The sequence below is a fragment of the Malania oleifera genome, chromosome 1 (assembly GCF_029873635.1).
Source record: "Malania oleifera isolate guangnan ecotype guangnan chromosome 1, ASM2987363v1, whole genome shotgun sequence".
NCBI classification, from domain to species: Eukaryota; Viridiplantae; Streptophyta; class Magnoliopsida; order Santalales; family Ximeniaceae; genus Malania; species Malania oleifera.
In genome coordinates this window covers 97,261,888-97,283,207 of record NC_080417.1, presented here as the reverse complement: position 1 = coordinate 97,283,207, position 21,320 = coordinate 97,261,888, and the positions used below count along the sequence as shown (strand labels likewise).

The 21,320-nt window shown below is 37.1% G+C and overlaps 1 protein-coding gene and 1 non-coding gene across 4 annotated transcripts in view; one reads left to right on the top strand and one right to left on the bottom strand.

Moving 5' to 3' along the window:
* Positions 1–600, bottom strand: part of LOC131162358 (uncharacterized) — a 28,348-nt gene extending 27,748 nt beyond the window's left edge. For 2 of the 3 annotated variants that reach the window (XM_058118741.1, XM_058118751.1), the window contains exon 1: positions 80–600. In XM_058118741.1, coding sequence (XP_057974724.1) covers positions 80–313 — 234 coding nt within the window. In that variant the 5' untranslated portion in view covers positions 314–600. The remainder of the gene's footprint in view (positions 1–79) is intronic. The other variant, XM_058118761.1, reaches the window with a different exon arrangement.
* Positions 601–16,708: 16,108 nt separating this feature from the next.
* On the top strand, positions 16,709–16,813 carry LOC131147395 (small nucleolar RNA R71). The gene has a single exon (XR_009134778.1). It is a non-coding gene; the product is annotated as a small nucleolar RNA R71 (small nucleolar RNA).
* Positions 16,814–21,320: the final 4,507 nt, after the last annotated feature.

The following is a 21,320-nucleotide window of genomic DNA, read 5'->3' as shown; positions in this document are numbered from 1 at the left end:
ATGGGAGAACGATTTGTAAGAAACCCTTAATACAATTTATCAATTGGGGTGGAAATATTTCAACTGATTGAAGGCTTACACCAGTGATGATGCAGATGGGCCAAGCAGCAGTGGTTGATGGCGGCATACGCAGAGGAGGGCATCGGGTATAGGAGTCACGATTTCCAGAGAAGAAGGTTCGGGTCAACAACTTGAAGTAGGAGATAAGAAGAGAGAATATCCACAACACAGCCATTCTCCAGAACCCTACAGTACAAATGAAGCGAGAAGCCTCACTAATTTCTCTTACGACCTTCTTCCCCATCCCTGCCATATTACTTGTCTCAATTCTCAGCTGAACATCACCCAAGCACCAATCTCAATCAGCGAACAGAGGACACTAGCTAAATGGACAGACAAGGAGGTCGCCAACCCCTCTGTAAAACCAGGTTTTGAATTTTGAGTATTTCAATGCAGAGAAGCTATCAAATTGGCGATTTGCGAACTCAAAATTACAATTCCCCATAAATTTCCAACATGAGATCATTTTAAAAGTCCAAACTTTTAGAGAGCCTCGTAAAAAGAGTTTTTTCCTTTTTTAATTTTTGGGAACTGTTTTCCTGTATTGATGCATCTCAAATCTTATTATATAAGTTTTAAATGAAAAGGACTTCCTGCTCTTAACGCATGACATGTTTAAATCTCGCTGAACCACCCAATAAATTTTGCTTGAAAAATGGAACGGCGTTTGACGCTCATTTGTTCAAAGTCTTCTTCCTCCTTCATTTTCTCACGAATCGTGGAGTTGTAGAGGAGTGTTGCACAACAGAGGGCAGAGGAACAGTGATCAAACGATTGGATGCCTGAGCAGGTGACCTTTGGAGAGCTCAATGTTGTTCGTCGAACTTTGGGGAGAAAGGTATAAAAAAGGGAGATAAGGTATGTAGCTTAACTCTTAAACCCTTAAGCTCTTATATTATTGAATTCAGATTTGTTAGTTTGATTGAAAATTTTGTTAGTTTGATTCAAATATTCGTTAGTTTGATTCATTAATTAGTATCTAACACATTCAATTTGTTGATTGGAAGCATCATTTGGAAACTCCCAATTTTGAGGTTAGGGTTATTTTGTTTTCCTATTTTACTTCCTTGAATTTGTTATATATTGTGTTGTAATTGGTGTATTCCCAAGAGAGGGTGAATTGAGTATTTAAAACTTTTCTCTTAGATTAATTCAAATTCCACAAACAGTATTACACAAGCCTAGGGTCTTTATATATAATTATAAACCTAATCAGATATTCAAACAATCAAACACATGTACTACATATAATGAATCAAGCGTAAAACATACATATGCTGAAATTGAGAGTGCGAAAAAATAAAGGCTACACCAGATATGTTATCGATGTTCGACCAATACTGCCTACGTCCCTACATCAAGTTCACAAGTAAGAGGATTCCAGTATGGCTCGCTTAATGAGTGGAACGACACCTAATACAACATCTTACTAGGATGGTATACCTAGTTCTCTTAATCATGTCTGAGTCAGTCTGGAACTTTTCATAAGGCAAGTCCTCCTTTTCCGACCGCAGGTCAGGAATGCAATAGATATGATATTTTTCGTACAAACAAATATGCTTCTTATACTAAGCAAATATGTACCACTACACACAATCAATTAATACACTCACATATGATATGATATTTATGCTCAAGTGAGATTGGGTTAAGCAATATTTCAACTCTCAACCAATGGGTATATACTTGTATATACATGAGAGTGAATTCCTTTGATTCAAATAATCTAGCAATTAAACATAACCAAAGGAGCAATGAAACCCTAAGCAAAAATATCAACAGATATTTATCAGATAATAAGCACAACAGAGACTAGGGTTTAAGCTTGCAAAACAAGTTTTGTCAAATAATTTAAGCAAGCTTTTAGATCTAGGAATGAAGATGTCAAAGTTTACAAGCTATACTAAGTTTTCCCAGATGATGTTTTGAATGAATGCTTTGGAAAACTTTATAAACAAACTCTCAAAAGATTTTTCAAAATGCTGAGTATGAGAGAGTTTAATCTTTTGAAGTATATGAAGGTAAGCTCACAACAATGCAACACAATCACTCTTTATATTGTGATGAGTTTGCAAGTGAAGAGGATGAATAGATGGAGCTCTCTCTTCTTTTAAAAGATTTTGCAATGCAAGAATATAAGAGAGTTGAAATGTATGCTTGTTTTTAAAAGATGTGAAATAAAAACTGTAGAGAAAGTTTGAGAGAATATCTGGCTAATTTACTTGCTAATCCATTGTTAATCTGAGCAAATTAGGCCATATATATAGACATGCCACAAATTATGACAGTTGGGAACACTAGGGGAATTATTAAAATTATTTTAAGTGAGTTAAAGCAAATTAACCCTATTTAACCCTTGGTAAATTTTGGCCAACCTGAGAGTTTTGGTTGACCAAGCCATAGGTTCGGTCGCCCGAACACACACATGAGAAAAAGTAAGTTTTTCATGTTCGGGTGTCCGAAAAGATGTTCAGTTTGCTAAATTAGGCGATTTTCAAAATGTCTGAGGTTTGGTCTCCTGGACTTAAGTTTGGTCGCCCAAGGTCAAAATGACCATGGAGTTCGGGCACTCGAGTCGTTGGAAAAGTCAAAATTAAAGATTTGGTCGACCAAGAACATTACATTCATTTCGGTTTGGTTGCCCAAAGTCAGGTCAACGTTCTGACTTTTCAAATGCTCGATTGACCGAGGCGTTTTTCAACGCCAAGGTTTGGTCGCTCGAAGCCTTATCATTTTAAGGACCTAAGTCTTTTTTTTTTCCCCCAGATTGCATATATGAAAGTGGGGACTTATTCTAGGTGTCCGTGCAAGGTCCTAGGGTCTTTCTAAGGTCGTTTTGAGCTAACCCTAAAAATCCGGCGTCGATTGACCGAATGGTCATTTGGTTCCCAATGGTCAATCTATGGTCATGTTAAGCATGAATACTTATTATGCATGTGATGCGGTTATTACAAACCATAAATTATTTCAGACCAAATAATGAGACAAAAATGCATATGCAATTAAAACAAATATCTTCTTCTTTTGCTCTTGACTTTTCATGGAATCAACCAGAATAATGTGTTTTAAATCCTTTTTGGCATCCACTTCACTTTCATGTGTGTGATCTGAATGATTAATCTGTTCAAGTACTTTGGTACATACATTAGTAACATGCAATTTGTCATAATCAAAACCAGGAATCGAACTCTAAAAGTCAACATATTGTATGTGTAATTGTTCTTGGGTATACTGTAATTTAGTGTTTTAAAATTGTTATTGAAAAAAAATTAAGGTATACTGTAATTTAGCGTTTTAATTATTGAATATGAATATTTTCATATTTGAAAAAAGATTCACCTCATATTTGAAAAGGAATTGGATTTGAATTGATATTGAATTTGGATATATTGAAATTTTCACACAAATATTTATTTTATACTCAATACTTGATTGTATTTTCCCTCAAAAACCATATGAATTTAAATGGTAACCTTAAAATTTGTGGTCCAAATATCAAGTTCTTATTTTTCCTTAAATGTCACTTCAACAAAAGATCTAGTCTCCAGTGTGGATGAATATTGAAAAATGCTTGAGGCTTTGGGCATGTAAATGGTAAATAGATTTTTAGAGGGACATAGGTGGACTTGTCATATATTATGAATTAATTTTTAAGAAAATATTACTTCAAAATTATGATTCCCAAACACGATTGTTTGGCAGGTGTTGGGAGCCTTTGCTTTTGCTCGCGACCGCTTGCAGCCTCCATCACTGGACGTTGCCTCTTTGTAGGTAAATCTCTGAACAGCTTGGTCTCCTGATGTCCAATGAGCAAAGGTATGGATCTCTTCCCTAAATTTCTCTGTTTTCTTTTAGGGATCTCGCGATTTGCTCAAAGTTTCAACCCAAAAAAAAAAGTTTTAAAGCCACAAACCAGATTCTAGATCCAAAAACCCAAATTTTCAAATCACATATTATAGTGTACACTTGGTTTCATCCTTGCCCTTCATGGGCGGCCCTTTAGTGACCCTTGTCACCAGCGGGATTGAGAGGGCTATCAAGTTTGGACCTAAGATGGATGGGTTGGATTCTATACGGGATGGGAAAGTCATTGAGAAGGAAAACAACACCTTTGGTGGAAGAAGTTCTTTTGCGCAGGCACTTCAAAGACCTGTACCTCAATCCAAATTTTGATTAGTACTAAGGAAACCTGAGATAATCAACGGTGAATTAGGATTTGTGTTTTCGGATGTTGAGATGGACAAAGTGGCTGAGGATCTAAAGTTTGCTCTTGTTCTTAAATTCTTATCGAAGAGACTGTCAATAGATGTGTCGTGGTTTCAAATTATTAAGACATGGGGTTTCAATGAGGTTTCGATGATTCGCTTTATGGATGAATACCACGTGTTGCTGCACTTGGAGAATGAGAAAGATTATTTACAAGCATAGGTGAGGGAGGGATGGGTTGTGGCTAGTTGCCAGTTCCGTTTGTTCAACTGGACGGTTGATTTTGATGTCAAGAAAGAATCATCCATGGCTCCTCAATTGATCTTCCTACCGGGTTTGTTGTTGCTCTTTTATCAGTTGGATTGTCTTCAAATTTTGGCAACAAGGTTTGGAAAGTTTCTTGGAATAGATAATGCCACACTATATAGAACTCGCGTTACGAGGGCGAGAATTTGTGTGGAAGTGGATTTGCAAGAGGAGCCAGATTGTGGCTTTCCATTGGTGGTAGGCCAAAAACATCAAGTTTGGTAGGAAGTGGTGTGTGAGAAGCAGGATTATTATTACAAAAAGTGTTTTCGTCAGGGCCATATAGAGGTTTCTTGTAGGTTGGGTGATCGTATCAAGGAGAAACCAATTAATAAGAACGAGATGATGATTGAAGGAAAGAAAAAGGAGGTCAAAGCTTGGAAAGAGGTGCGAAGAAAGGACAAGAGTTTAAAAGAAGGTGCAAGTAAAAATGTGGAGGTGGATCCTATTATTGTGTCTACAAATAAGGTGATTCGAAAGGAGGTAAAGTTAGTTACGGATAAAGGAAAATAGATTTTAGAGGAGGGTAGTCCTCGCCCGGTCCTCATTGACAAGGGACTGCATGTGGTTGGGTCTAGCAATAATTTTTACACAATTGGGAAGAGCGATATGGTTCAGCTTGAAGAGCAAAGAGAGTATAACACATTGGTGATGGATGAAGATAGTGAGAGAGGAAAAGAAATCCTAGAGGTGGTTGAGGATTGTGTTGTGCATCGGTCAAGTGGAAAAGCGCAGGGTAAAGGGATACTTGGAAAGAATATTGTGATAGAGGAAGGGGAGAATGTTGAACCTGCTTCTGACATAAGAGATACGAGGTTGGACCTAGAACAATTTCAGCTTGCTCAGGAGAATGAGAGTAAAATACACGGTCTGGCTTCTGACAAAGGCTATGATTCGGAAGGTAATTTTTCTCAACCTAGAATTCCTTTGTTAAAAGCTTCTAATAACAAAGCGAGGTAGTCCCAATGGGTTATTACCCGTCGTGTAAGACTGAATTTATGAGCACAAAAATGATGGTGTGGAATGTGCAAGGTATAGGCACGTCAAAGAAACGCTTGAGGAAATTGGTTAGGAAATGTTCGATTTCTATGTTGGTCATTGAGGACTTTATATTTCGTTCGCTCAATTTTTAGATTTTCCTAACTATTGTTCGAATGAAGCAATGGGAGGTAAAGTGTGGGTAATGTGGAATGAGCATGATGATTTTGAAATAGTGAGTATGTCGAATCAAATGATCACGGGATTGGTGGTCTTAAATGAGACAAAAGTGCTTGTCACCTTTGTTTATGCGAAATGCTCCTTTTATGAGCGTAGGGGTCTTTGGAAACATTTACAAGCTTTACAAGTAGGGTTGAATCCTTGGCTTATTGTAGGGAACTTTAACATTATTTGGGAGGATAGGGAACGAATTGGGGGGTAGCCTAGACCTTTGGCTACTATGGAGGATTTTAATAATTGTTTAAACAATTGTGGTGTTGTTGATTTAAAATATCATGGTGGGCATATGTCTTGGTTTAGTGGGCATGTTGGTCCAACTAGGAGATGGGCGAAGCTTGACAGAGCTCTTGTGAATGTGTCGTTCATTAATCGTTTTCAAATTGCTAAGTTGGAATACTTGACGAGGAAGACGTCGGATCACAAACCTATGCTGATACACTTATCAAATCACTCGACAAGACATGGGCCACCTCCTTTCAGGTATCAAAATATATTGAGTTCCCATGAAAAGTTTTTACCTTTTATTCGTTAGATTCGGATGGAACCAGTTTAGGTTTTGGGCATATGTAAGTTGGTTGCTAAGCTGAAAAAGCCTAAAGTCTCTTTAAAAAAGGTGGAATATAGAGGTCTTTGGTCGGGTGGACCTTAATATCAAGGATTTAGAGAATTGGTTGATACACCTGGAGGAGTAGTTACAAAGGGGATATAGTCAGGAGGTGGAGAAGACTTCCTTGGTTACAAAATGTGAATTGGATTATTAGGAAAAAAGAGAGGAAACTCGTGCTGCTCAGCTTGCGAAAAAGCATTGGTTGGTGGAGGGTGATCAAAATTTCAAGTTTTTTCATCCGGTTATTAACCAAAAAAGGAACTCTTCGATGATTAATTTTATGGTCTTAGAGGATGGTATGGTTTTGGCGTCCCTCAAGGAAATTCATGAAGGTGCGGTTGGGAAGTTTCAAAATTTTCTCTTGGAACAGCCTAATAGAGCTTTACCTGATTCGAGCCAACTTATCTCTAGGGAGATATCTAATGAAAAAAAATGAGTACTTGGTCAAAGATCCTCCAAAAATGGAGCTGAAAACAGTTCTAAATTCTATCCCAAAAGATAGTAGTCCAAGACCTGATGGTTTTGGATAAGGATTTACAAATCTTGTCGGTATTGTGTTAAAGAGGATTTGCGGAAGTTGCCAAGGAATTTTTCAGTGGAGCACCTCTACCTAGATTTTTCACATCTTCATATTTTGTTCTTATCTCTAGGGTGAAGGATCCACGAAGTTTTGAAAAGTTCAGACCAATTAGCCTATGTTCTATTGCATACAAAATTTTTTCAAAAAATTATTGTAGGTCGATTGACACATTGCCTGAATAGAATTATCTCTCCAGAGTAAGGGGCTTTTTTCCTGGGTAGAAGTATTTTTGAAAATATTACTCTAATGTAGGAAATGGTTCATTCAATCAACAGAAAGAGTAAAGGGGGAAATGTAGTATTAAAAGTGGATATGGCAAATGCTTATGATAGGGTTGACTGAAGATTTTTGATTTGTGTCTTGGAGGGTTTTGGCTTCTCTAGTCATGTTTGCAACTTAATAGAAGAATATTTTAAGACTAATTGGTTTTCGATCATGATGAATGGTACATAGGGGTTTCTTCAAGTCTCAACGGGGTCTTCGACAAGGTGAACCACTATCTCCATATTTATTTATTTTGATGGAAGAATTCTTTCTAGATTATTAAAAAACATTTTTTAGGAAGGCAGGATTGGAAATTTTTATCTTCTGAAGGGAACTCCTTTAATCTCTCATCTATTATATGCGGACGACTTGCTTGACTTTGCCAACGGGGAAAAGAGATATTTGAAGATTCTTTTGAAGTCGTTGGATCTGTATAGAAGTTGGTCTAACCAATTAATCAACAAGGAGAAATTAGTTCTCCTTTTATCCAACAAGATCAACATTTCTAGAAGAAAGGGGCTTTTACGCTTGACAGGTTTTGCAAAAGGAAATTTTCCAACAATATACCTTGGGGCACCTTTGATTTTTGGTCACCTTACTAATTGCTTGATCCTTTGGTCTCAAAAACAAGATAATGTCAATATTATCAAGCAATATGTGAGAGTGGTGTGAGTATATCTTTGTGTTAAAAATGTGTATATCAATCACAAGCAATAACCACAAAGAATTCAAAAGAACAAATATTAAGTATAAAGTATACGAGATATTTGAAATCAAACTTGTTTGAAAAGTATTTCACAAGGCACAAGAACAAGCCTTTGAATACTTGCAACGATAATGCAACTCACAAGCTTTAGAGAGTATTCCCACTAAAGACATGAATTAAATCACAAGGGAACTCTCAAGCTCACTTTTAATAAAATCGGCTACAATGAAAGTATGAGCTAATATGAACAATCTCAATAATACTCTTACTAAAAGATTTTAGCAAGTAGGATGAGTAAGAGATGGATTTTTAGCTTGTATATGAGAAAATAAGGGTTATGAATTTTAAAGAATTTTGGCTAATGATATTTTCTAATCCATCATTAATCTTTCCAAATGAATTGATATATATATATATAGACATTCATAAAAATATAACCGTTGAGGGACATAAGAGTCTTTTTAGAAAAGATTAATGAAGGTTAAATAAAATCAACCTTGTTTTACTGCAGCTAAAAATGTTCAACCCGAGAGGGTTCAGTCGATTATATTATAAGTTCGGTCGACCCAATTGCCAAGTTCGGTCGACCGAGGCACTTTTGAACTATATATATAGTCAACTGAATTAAGGGCAATTTCTGAACCCTTCAAGGTTCGATCGACTGTATCTGAGTTCAATCTGCTATACTTTATGGTTTGGTCGATTCAATCAAAAATGAACTGGAAGTTCAGTAGACTAAGTTGTTAGGGAGCACACATGTGTGAGTTCAATTGACTAAGAAAAATACGTTCAAAAAGATTCAATCGACCGAGTGAAGTCAAAATGTTGACTTCCACTCAGTTCGGTCGACTGAGGCATTTTACACTGCTAGGATTCAGTTGACCAAATTAGTCCACAACTTATTTTTGGCCCAAATAAAGACCTAAGTTAAATACCTATTAAAGTGAGTTACACGCTTATTTATTTGAGGGATTCCTATAGTCATTCTATGGTCTTTTTGACCTTATGCAATCTATCATGCAATTCATGCAATTTATTACAGACCAAATTGAAAAACTAAAAGGAATACGCTGAAAACTTCTTCTTCTTTCTTTTGCTCTTCATATTCCCATGAATTATACCAGGAGTATGTGCTCGTTGAGATCTTTCTGGCAACCACATGTCTTTCTTGTGTATGTTTTGAATGATTAACCTGTTCAAGTACTTCAACACAAACATTAGTAACATGTGGTTTTTCATTATCAAAACCAGGGATTGGACTGAAAAGTCAACAAAATCCTCCTTGGCTTCTTGTAATGCCTAACTCCATGGTTTTAACCTATTTTATTCTTGAAAAGAAAAACAAACCTTGGATAGCTTTGAACAATGATAATTCTGGGTAAATACATAATAAAATGAGGATAAACAAAGGTAAAAGAGGGTCTAAAATCATGTATTTTAGGGACTCATCACAACCCTCAACTTACACTTTGCTAGTCTTTGAGCAAAGTAAAATCTAAGAAAACTACCAAATCCCACCTATATCCTCTTTCGCGGGAAATACAATTGCATTTACCGTATGCAATAAGGTTTTAAACCCCTAGGTTGAACCTAGTGGATGAGTTTTAGTCTCTTGAGGGTTTCCAGGGCGATACCTACAAACACCAGTTTAAAAGATTGAAACGCATGCAACACAATCATACCATTTTACATGCAAAGATATAACTTTATTACATAAAGATTCCTTCATACACAACTCCATTATACACACACTTCGTAGTGTTTAAATCATGCAAAACTCAACATAACACAACCATTTCAAGATGCTACTCATAGAGGATTAACCCATGATTATAATTCAAAGTTAATATTAGCATGTAAATCCAAGCATGAATAGGCCACCTCATAGGGCATGTGAATGATATATGATTTGTCTCACTCAGAATGCTCGGAGGCACCTACAGAACGGTTTTCTTGAATCAGCCTCACTAGTTTATTCCCTCACAATTCACTCAAGAAAATGGGTTCACTCTCATATGTGAGGAAAAGTGTCATGATCAAACGTCCCACATATTTGAAGAACTAGCGTTAGAAGTGTGGAGTGGACTAGTCTTATAGGAAAGGGACCCAGCCCTTAATGAGGTGTCAAGTCCTTCACCTTAGCATCTTCTCACTCACTCATCACATTTAATCAAGACCACCCTAGATGAACTTATTCCCAGACTTGCGTGAATTCAACAAATGCATTGGTCAGAAGATCCTTCATACGTGCAGACTCGTAGTGTGTGTCCTCAACTTGACCTTTTTATCTTTTCTCAGAGCAGGTGTATATATATATTTTCGCTGTCGCGACGTCCCGGGAGCGCGTGTGCCCCGGGCGGCGAAATTAAAATCAATTTTAAATTTTCAAGGAAAAATAGGGAATATCGGAGTCGCCACTAACCTTTTAGTGTAGTTAGAACACATGATTACTACCCCGTTAGGATAGAATGGGTCTACGTTACCAGAGTTAGGCTCGGGAGTTCGGTTACGCGAGGGGAAGGTACAAGCACCCCCTACGCGCCCGTTCTTACGAACGGTACCTAATTAATTTGAAATTATCCCTAAGTTAATCTAATAAGTCTTTACATTACTCCTTTTTATGAATTTATAAATAAACATGAAAAATAAATAAATAAATAAATATAATATATATACATATATTCCCTCAGAGCTTAGGGTACGTGATACTCGAAGGCTCATACCCCCGCAATAAAATCATAGGGATTAAAAATCAATAAAATATCTAAGAAAATACGCTCCCAAATTTTGAAATTGTATATAAAATTTTTATAGGAAAATACTAGTATGGGAGGTTTTACTATATATTAATAAGATAATAAGTTAAAATATTAAATTATCACAATGCATATAAAAATAGTAATGATAATAAGCATATCTGTTAAAATATTACAACTTTCAAAATAGGCAATAAAATACCATATGTATGTATATATTAAAACACTCAAGATACTATACAAGGTAATACCATCTATAAAAAAAAAATGCCTTAATAAGTGAAGCTAAATAATAATTATACCATAATATTATATACAATATAATACTAAATATAATAGCAAAATATATACCAAAACACTAAACTTACCATAATGATTGATACCTTTATATGTAAACATGATAAAATATTAGAATACGAATACTAAATATCAGAAAATATTAATATTAGTATAGATAACACATACAATAAAGAAAACCCTAAGTAATTAAAATTGAACATACATCAACAATGAGAACCCTAAATAGCCCTAAACATATGGATTAAGTAAATAATTACAATAACTATTCTAGTTACGTATTAAACATGCAATAATAATATTAACAATCCAACGAATAAAATGAAAATAAACTTTAAATATCTAGACAAATTCCAACTATAAAAATTCCGCATTAAAGACAATTAACTTATATGAATAATACAATCAAAACTTACCCTGTATACCAAAAATTAAAATAACCATAAAAATCATAAAAACCTATATACCTGCATAGGCAAAAATCAAGACATTAGATATTAGGACAAACCAAAACTAACAAAATAATAATAATAATAATAATAATAATAATAATAATAATAATAATAATAATAATATTAACTAAATTCTACAACAAATATTATATCAACATACACACATACATAGCCTAGATATAAACATTAACTAAATATTACAGCAAATAATGTATTAATATACATATACTCATAGCCTAGATATAAATATTTCTAAATCCTACAACAAATATTATATTAATATACGCACACTAAATACCACAATAGATATTATTTTAATACGTACCCACATGCAAATAAAAGAAAAGAGAAAAAATAAAAATAAAAACTTGAACTTTAAGACTTAAAATAAAACCAATATATGTATATATATAAACCCAATTAAATGTATAATAAAAAATTTAAACTTTACATGTACATGTATATATATAGACATATATATGTGCGCGTGTGTGTTTACTGGGGCTTACAGAGGGCAGCAGGTTGGCAGCAGGGGGCGGCTATGATGGAGTTGCTCGGGTTTCTGGTGGTTGGCTACTGTGGGGGTGGTCGGTGCAGCAGGGGAGACCACCGGTGGCTGGAGTCGAGGCTGACGCGGCTGTGGAGGCTTCGTCGGAGATGACGGTGGCCTGTGGGGAGTTGCAGCGGTGATGGCTCGTGGCTTTGCTGGCTGGCCGTGAAGTTCTAGTTCTGGAAAGATGGCCACGGCGACGATGGAGTGTTCGGCAATGGTGCCGCGGCAGCAGTGCGGCTGTGCGAAGAGCTCTGCTCCGGCGGAGCTGGTGTAACGTCGTCTTGCCGCGGCGTTCTGTGACTGGTGTGATGCAGGGGAACTGAAGGCGGAGTGGATGGATTGCCGAAGAAGATTGGAGACAGCCGGCTGGGAGTCTTGGGTGACTGTGTAACACAGCAAGGTGACTCGGGTGCTGCTGCAGAGGAGACTAATGGTTGGCCGAAGTTGCAGCGGTGGTCGGAGCAGTGGGTCGTTGCCAGAGTTGATGGCTGGAATGGGAGAGGACGACTGCTGCTTTGCGAGTGGTACTGTGGGTATGGATGCGAGGCAGCGACGAGATAGACGAATGAGATGAAAGAGACAGAGAGGATGGAAGAAGAAGAAGAAGAAGAATTAGAAGAGCAGAACGATTTTTTTATTTTCTTTGGCTTTGTCCTGTGCTGCCCGTGTGTGCGCCCCCCCCCTTCCTTGGCCCCTTGGCCTCTCTTTTATAAAAGAATTTTTTTGAAAACCCTAAGAAACTTTCCTTTCTTGATTTTATTTTTTCTTTTTCTCTTTTTTTTTATGCTTTTATTCTTATGGTAATAATGAAAAAGGAAATAATATTAATAATAATAATCATAATAATATAAATATCAATAAGGTAATAATAATAATAGTACTACTAAATAGTAAATAGTAATAAATAATTATAGTAAAAATAAAAATAATAAAGATAAAATAATAATAATAATAATGATAATAATAAATAAATAATAGTGATAATAATAAATTACTTATAATAATAATATAGGAAAATAAATAATAATAATAATAATAATAATAATAATTAATAACAATAATAATAATAATAATAATAATAATAATAATAATAATAATAATAATAAAGTATCAATTTTGAATAAAATAATAATAATAATAATAATAATAATAATAATAATAATAATAATAAGGTAATAATAATAATTATAGTAAATTAATAATAACAATAATAATAAATAAATAAAATAATTATAAGAAAGTAATAATAAAATAATAATAAAAAGGGAACCCCTTGTTCTATTTGGTTAGAGCAAAAATAGGGTGTCTACATTCGCTACTCAGATTTTTCTTTCTTTTTCATTTTTTAACATGGTCAGCTAAGACAATCATCACATTCTTATCTTGTCTTCATGTTTCCAATAGGAATGTAGCTCGAATAGGAGTCAATGGAAAAAGTTAGTCTCTAAGGGTGGCTTACTTTTATGTCTTGAGTAAGCTACAAGACTTAGGTTTATATATCCCCACTTGATGTCACCTCTAGGCTAGCAAATACAAGAACAAAGACTAGTTAACAAAGGAAATCCAACAAAAGAAGGAAAGTTGAGTTTTACAAACTTAGAGTTTGACATCAAAAACTCGAGAAATGAATGGATGGCTCAACAGTACCTCACACGGTGTCACAGTCGTCAATGTTGTTCTCTCAATGCTCTCAAAGAATCCTAAGTGTTACATATCATGTGTAAGTGTGTTTTCAACCCCGTGAAGTACCATGCAAATACTAGAGTTTACATTGCAGTATTAACCCGAACAAACCACTAGTCAACGACCTAGAGTAATATCAAGTTGTTAGCCATGTTATGGGATCTTTACGCAACTAATTTACTACATTGTTAGTGGGCATAATGAAATCATATAACTTAAAAGCTTATGCATGTAACATTAGGTTATATAGGTGTATGTAGAGGGTATAAAATATATTAGCATAGTTCACTGGAATTTATTTTCAAAAATTTAAAATTATGTCATTTTTGTGCATGAATGTGCCATGCAGTATGCCACCCCTACCCCCAACTTAGAACTTCAGTGTCCTTATGGAAGTGTGGACAGAAAAAGGAACTCGAGTAAAGGATAGGACAGTGCAATGTGCCAGTAAGAACAAACAGTGTACCTTCAAAATACAATAACCAGAATAGCATGCATGCAGACATATCCTATAGCACAAAAGACCAATGCTAGCCAAAAGCACCATGTATATGTCATTAGTATCAACAGTTGGTACAATGGTGGAGAAGACATTATGGTGAGTGTGGACTGATACTAGTGACAAGGTCGAAAGGAGAACGACTAAATAGGAAAAGAGTCGAGTGGGAAAGCTTGTTTTAAATGATGTTGCTGTGATGTTGACTAGGGCACACACAGTTTGGTGCTGGTCACGGACATGGACGACCCTCTTAAAAAATACTGAAATTCAGCACAATGCAAGGGTTAGACCTAATCGCCCAAGTGTATGATGGTCGCCGCGTTAGCCGCATCCCCAACTCATCCTAAAACCTGCTCTAAGGACTCTAACTTCTAATTAATCTAATCTAAATACTATAAGAACCTAAAAGGAAAAGGAAAGCTATCGGGTTGCCTCCCAAAAGCACTAAGGTTATCGTCTTCAGCCAAATGCATTAAAGCTCAATTTAGACTCATCCTAGTTCCCAAGTAGCATTGGCTTCTCTCTTTTCTTCCTCACATACGAAGTTGCATACCCCCAACTTACGTTCATAATTGGGGACCCACTCATGTTCTATTATAACTTGCTTAAAAGGGTACACAAATTTAGAAGTGGTAGGGTTGTCAAGTTGAAGCGTACTTTCCCAAGGGTGTTGCCATAGCATTGAAGGAGTTGCTTCCCTAACAATTTTGTCAATCACGTCTTCGTCCATAGCTTAGGCGACATTCAGAGGATGTTGGGAAGCATGAAATATGTTCAGCCTACGTTGCTTATGGCCCTATAAGATGTCCATAATCACCGTTCTACATTGAATGCAAGCATAAGCCATTGCTAAGAATGGTCGTCCCAAAAGGACAGAGATTGGGTTTGTGGAAGTCTCCAGGTATAAAATGATGAAATCAACAAGGTAATGGACATCTCCCACCTTGAATACCATGTCTTCTACCACACCCCGAGGTTGCTTAAAAGATCGATCAGCAAGGCATAAAAAAATCGAGGTGGGTTGCAACACTCCTGGGTTAAGTTTTTGATAGGCCGAGTATGAAAGGATGTTCACACTTGCTCCTAAATCTAGAAGGGCCCCATCAATGGTGTAATCACCAATTACACATGAAATAGTTGGTGAGCCAGGGTCTTTTAGTTTAGGAACAAGGTGCTTTAGTATTGTGGAACTCATATGCTCGACTTGCTTAACCAAACCATCCATGTGTACCCTTGATTCTATCCCCTACGTTGACAAGTCCCTAAGGAATTTTATGAACACATGTGATTGCTTAATGTCATCAAGGAGAGGCTTATCCATTCTCACTTGTTTAAACATGTCCCGAATGGACTCAGTGGAAGCCTCCTTCCTAAATATAGAGGGTGCAAGTGAGGCTGCCGTATGTGTCATTAGGTAGCCGTGAAGAGCCCTATGGGGGGTGAAGTGAGGTGTGGTTCTTCTTATGGTGGGTGTGAGACTCAATGATTTGTGTACCCAACTAAAGAAAGAAAGAGTGCATGAATCAGCATTGGGTGCTTGCATTTTTTCATCTTGGGTCCCCCCATGCTCAGTCGTTCCTTGCCTTTTTCAGCTGTCAGCTTGCCATTTTGAAATGTGGTTACCGCCTGGGCCTGCTCAGAATATGATGAGGGGCCAGTGTCCGATTCACTTTCTACCCCACATTGTCTCTTAGGATTTACTATAGGCTGACTTAGCAACTTGCCTTCATCTCTCTGACTCAAGGTGGCAACTAGTTGTCCCAAAGTGGTTTCTAGCTTCGCAATGGATTGGGAGTGAGAGTGAAGGAGTTTTTGATCCACTTGGTGATTAGCTTCAATATTCTTAAGGGACCTTAGCACCGTCTCTTGAAATGTGTCGTACTTGGGTTATGAGGGGGTCGACTGCTGGGCAGTTTAAAATCTGGGGGCTGAATTAGGATGACTTTGGAGATTTTGGTATGGTCATGGAGGCAAAGCATTCGGGGCTTGTGGAGGTCTTTGGGCTTGAAAACCCGGAGCTTACGACCTCCACGAGAAGTTGGGATGTTGTTTCCACCTAGGGTTGTAGGTATTCGAGTAGGGGTCATTAGTTGGCTTATCATACCAATTGTGGGTGGCCTTTACTTCCTCGTGCACAAGCTCAGGCTGGGAATGCGCGTGAGGGTAATTGTAACATGTATGGGAAGGGTCAGAGCAGATTGCACATATCTCTGCATACGTCGTTGTTTGCGGTCCTAGGGACAAGCACTGGTCTAATTTTTTAGATATAGCATACAAGATAGGGGCTAGGTCTTGGCTAGTGCCCAACTCGTAAACTCCCTTTGATTTATAGTTTGATGGATTAGGTAGTCTACGAGTGACAACCATGTTCTGCTGAGAATTTTCAGCCAGATTTTCAAAGAGAATCCTTGCCTCATTCTTATTCTTGGTGAGGAAAGCACCACCGCACGATGCATCAACCATGGACCTATCTTTCTCAGCCAACCCTTCATAAAAAGTTTAGACTAATTGCCACTTGGGGACTTGGTGATGTGGGCATTTCGGAGCAAGTCCCTAAAGTGCTCTCAAGTCTCAAAAAAGAGTTTCCCATCCATCTGTGAGAAACTTGTGATGGCTCTCTGAAGCTTATTAGTCTTCCCAATTGGGAAGTACTTTTTAAGAAATTCATGTTGAATGGTGGCCTAGTTGGCCACCGAGTTCGGTTCTAAGGATGTCAGTCAATATTTGGCCTTATCCTTTAGAGAGAACGGGAAATGCCTAAAATGGAGAGCATTATCATTGAAATTAGGCATTCGGAAGGTGGAACAAATTTCCAAGAACTCATCTAGATGTTGATAAGGATTTTATATCGAGTTCCCTTGAAAATTGGGTAGCATCGCGATGATTGAAGTCTTTATTTCAAATTGTGCCACCTGAACATTCGGGAACCGAATGCAAGATGGCGATGTGTATGTGATGAGTCCCTGAAATACATGATTGCAGACCCTTATTTACCTTTTTTTATCCTCATTTTATTAGGTATTTACCCATAATTATCATTGTTCAGAGCTATGCAAGGTTTGTTTGTCTTTTCAGAAAAAATAGGTTAAAACCATGGAGTTAGGCATTACAAGAAGCTAAGGAGGATTTGAAGGATTCAAAGCTCAAATTTAGTCATTTAGCCAAACTCCAGAAGCTTCAGATCATGAATAGACATGAAGATGATGCTCGACCATGTGGCGCGCGACCAGCAAACCATAAGGGCAACTTAGTCTTCCACTGCAAACTCCAAGGTTCAGACTGAGATCAGAATGCTGTAAGGTTCGACCAAGTGCATGACAGTGACACCCTGGAGCGACCACATTGAGATACTGAAATAGAACTAGAATTCAGAAGTATTGAGAGTCTCGACGAAGTGTTTAACCAAGAGACCTTCAGGGGCGACCATGTTGAGATATTGAGATTTCTTAAAGTTCAAGATACTGCAAGTCTTGACCATCAGCTCAACCATCAAGACCCTGAGGCGCGATGAAGTCGAAGATATTGAAGATTCGAATCCTTGACTTCCCGCGAGATCCGACTAGGGAGCACAAAAGAATGACAGAAGGGCGACTTGGTCGACAACGACTGATTACGCATCAAAGTTGCGTAATTAGGCCTTTAAAATTATGCATTGAAGATTATATGTGATGACCCAAAAATATATATATATATATATATATATATGATTAAAGTATAATAATAATAAAATAATAAAAATAGTCATTAAGTTAATATCAATACGGAAGTGTTTTTCTGTAGGATCCTTGATTCCATGTTTGATGCCTAAGAAAGACCTTGTCTTAGCGAGTGCTCAGAGACCATTGCGGCTCAGTCGCTCCCTGGAGGTCGGCCTGGTCAAAATGGAATTTCATAGGATAAACAGGATAGACACTGTTTGTACACGTAAATAAGTATATATACATAAAATAGTGTTTTGACAGACATAATTTGTAGAAATACATAATAAGATGATAATAATATAGGTATCATATGTGGGGCCCACAAGACTATGTGGGGTCCACATAAGTCCCGGAGCCACAAGACACTGTTTATATACGTAAATAAGTACATAAAATAATGTTTTAACTGATATAATTTGAAGAATATATGATAAAATAATAATAATATAGGTATCCTATGCGGGGCCCACAAGACTGTGTGGGGGCCCACATGAGTCCCGAAGCCGTATGGAGGGTTTACACGAGTCTCAAAGTTATGTAGGATGCATAAAATCGTATAAAGAAGTTATTCGAGTTACGTAGATTCATTCGGGTCTCGAAGTTGTGTGGGGCCCACAAGATCATGTGGGGCCCACCTGAGTTTTCAAATTAAATTTAATTCTTGTTTCACAATAAATAATAAAATAAATAAATACTTAAAATAGTTTATAAGTAATAACAATGATAATAATAATGACAATAATGATTAAGAAAAAATAATAAAGTAATAAAATAATTAATAACTAATGATTAATTAATTAGGTAAGTAGTTAATTAAAAATTTATTTAATGGGAATGGTGGCAAGCACTCCCAAATGGCAGCCATCCCCAACCCATACTCAACCCATACATTGCCAATCCCTTGCCCATTCGTTAATTTTAAAAAAATTATTTAATTTCACCATCTCCCCACACTTTTATAAATTCTATTTCTTCCCCAAAATTTTCCTATAAATAGGGAGCTCTCAACCTTCATTTTTCACAACAATTTTCTAAGGAAGAGAAGGATTAGTGAGTGAAAGAAATTTGTGGTGGAAGTGAGAATTTGAGTAAAGTTCATCACTCACCCACTCTTTCCCGATTCCATATCTTAAAGATAGTTATTGTGTTCGTAGCACACCCCGGTAAAAGAAGAAGGTAAGTAAATTTGATTATGTTAGTTCCTTTTTATTTTAAATTCTAACCCGATTTTTATGTTTGTACGTAAATTTTAATTATGTTACTTATTCCATAAAATTTCCATGAGTTTATTTTACGCATATTTAATTTATACCAGTTCTACTATCTTTAATATACTTGCATCTATTTTGGGTTAAGACATGTTCCAATCCCCTCGGGTAAATTTTCAGCATTTCTTTCTATTCAAAAAATAAAATCATATATATTTTTAACACAAAAATTGTGTTAGTTTATTCTATGTTTCGCATTTTAAGAAATATGATAACGGTGATGAGTTTTCACGTATTATTTTAAATTGGTGAGATGGCACGAAGTTAAAACCTATCTCGGGCGCTTATGGCACAACGACTGTTTCTCACAGAGTGTTATTCGGACTCCTCTTTTAAGTCTTATAAGAGCACCGTACGTTTAGGTGGTTATATGTTTGGTCGTCAGTGACCCACACTGGTCCTTTCTAATCGGACTGACTTCCCTTAGGCCTAAGTTTACGTTCGTATTTATTACGTTGGGGGGCTGTATCTGGAAGGAAAGGTCTTGCTGGGAAAAGGATCATTTTGGTGCTTATATGACTATAGAAACGGATAAGGAAAAGTGGGACAATATATCATAAGATTAAATACTTGAAGGTCGGTTTCAAGGTTTGCTATATGTATAAGTTGAATTGATAAGGAATATGTTGTTCAATATTATGTTTAAAGCAAAAGTTATAATGTCATTATAGGGTTTTTTGAAATTCTTGGCCCCCTTCATGCTAAATTTACTCTTTTCCTGAGCGTTTCTCATCCCAAGCATATCTTTTTTTTCTTATTGTTTCGAAATTCAGGCTCAGCCACACAAATAAAGCTTATTTAACTGAGTCCTTCCTCAATATTACTCGCTCTCATAAGCTTAGAAGATTGGGGGGGGCCGAAATTTTCGTGCTTGCTGTAAAATAAGTAATTGTAACAGAATCATTAGCGTTGGTGTTAATAAAAATTGAGTTATGCTCTCCTCCTCATCATAAATTTTGAAATTCCTTATTTTTGTGGTAGTCATTATTAATAAAGTATAATGCTGAGAATATTATCAACATTCACGATAAAGATGCATTTACAGGGATCATGTGTTTAATATTGCTGAGGGGATAGGTACTCAAGCATGAAGTCGTGTCACTGGTGGGGCTGGTGTGTCTCTTGAAGCTGGCGCCGTTCTTCCAAGTTTAAAGCTCCCGTGAGCTCAAATTTGAATTTCTCTTTTGGGGCCCTTCGTGTGGTTCTTGATGTTCATATTCTAAGTCACGTAAAGCTCCCGTGAGCTGGTCGGACAAAATAAGAATTGGAAAAAAAGACTAGCCATGCTGGTCGTGAGATAAAGAAGAGAGGCTCGTTTGCCCTGGGTCTTCAGTAGACGTGGGGGCAAGTTGCTTTTGATTTAAAATAAAAAAAAAAGTAGGGTTGGGGGTTGGTTTTTTTTTGTCTCTCTGCCCCCTTTCCTCTCTACTCTCCTCTCATTTCCGCCTCATCCCTCAACCTCCTCTCTCTCTTCAGGCCTTCTCATTCTCTCCTCAAACAAATCTGTCCCTCTTCGCGGGTTCCTTCTCTATCTTCCCCACCGCTCTCCCCTCCTCTCTCTCTCTCTCTCGTTCTCTCCTAATCCTCTCTCTCGTGACATCTCTCTCTCTCTCTCTCGGGAGTCTACCAATTCAGGAGTCCTCATGGAATTGCTATCAGAAACTGTATTAGGGGCTGCTTCAACTGCTGCTCCTGTTGCTACAACTGCTGCGTGCTCTCGATCTGGTTCAATGCTGCTGTGTCTTTTTGCTGTCCGTGGCACTATGTGCGCTGCTGCTTGGCTTCTTCCTGATCACTTCTGTTTCATCTCTCTCTTTCTCGTCAATCTCTCTTTCTTCTCTCGTCCTCTCCTCCTCTCTTCGCAGAGGCTCTCCCGTCTCTCATCTCCTCTCTCTCCATCTCATCCATCCATGGTTCGAAAATCGCGGGCTAGCGGGTAACAGTCGCAGTATCGGTCGATGGCGTGCCGCGGGACGGACGAGGGAGAAGCGGGGTAGCGGTGGGTTACGTAACGGGAAAGTCAGGCTTAACAGGCTGTTATTTTTTTCACGGCATAGCAACAACCATGCCTAAAATCGAAAAATATAAGCATGAAATTCATTAATGCATGATTTTTTAATGAATTTTGTCAACCTTCATTCAACCTAAAAAATGCTTTTTATAG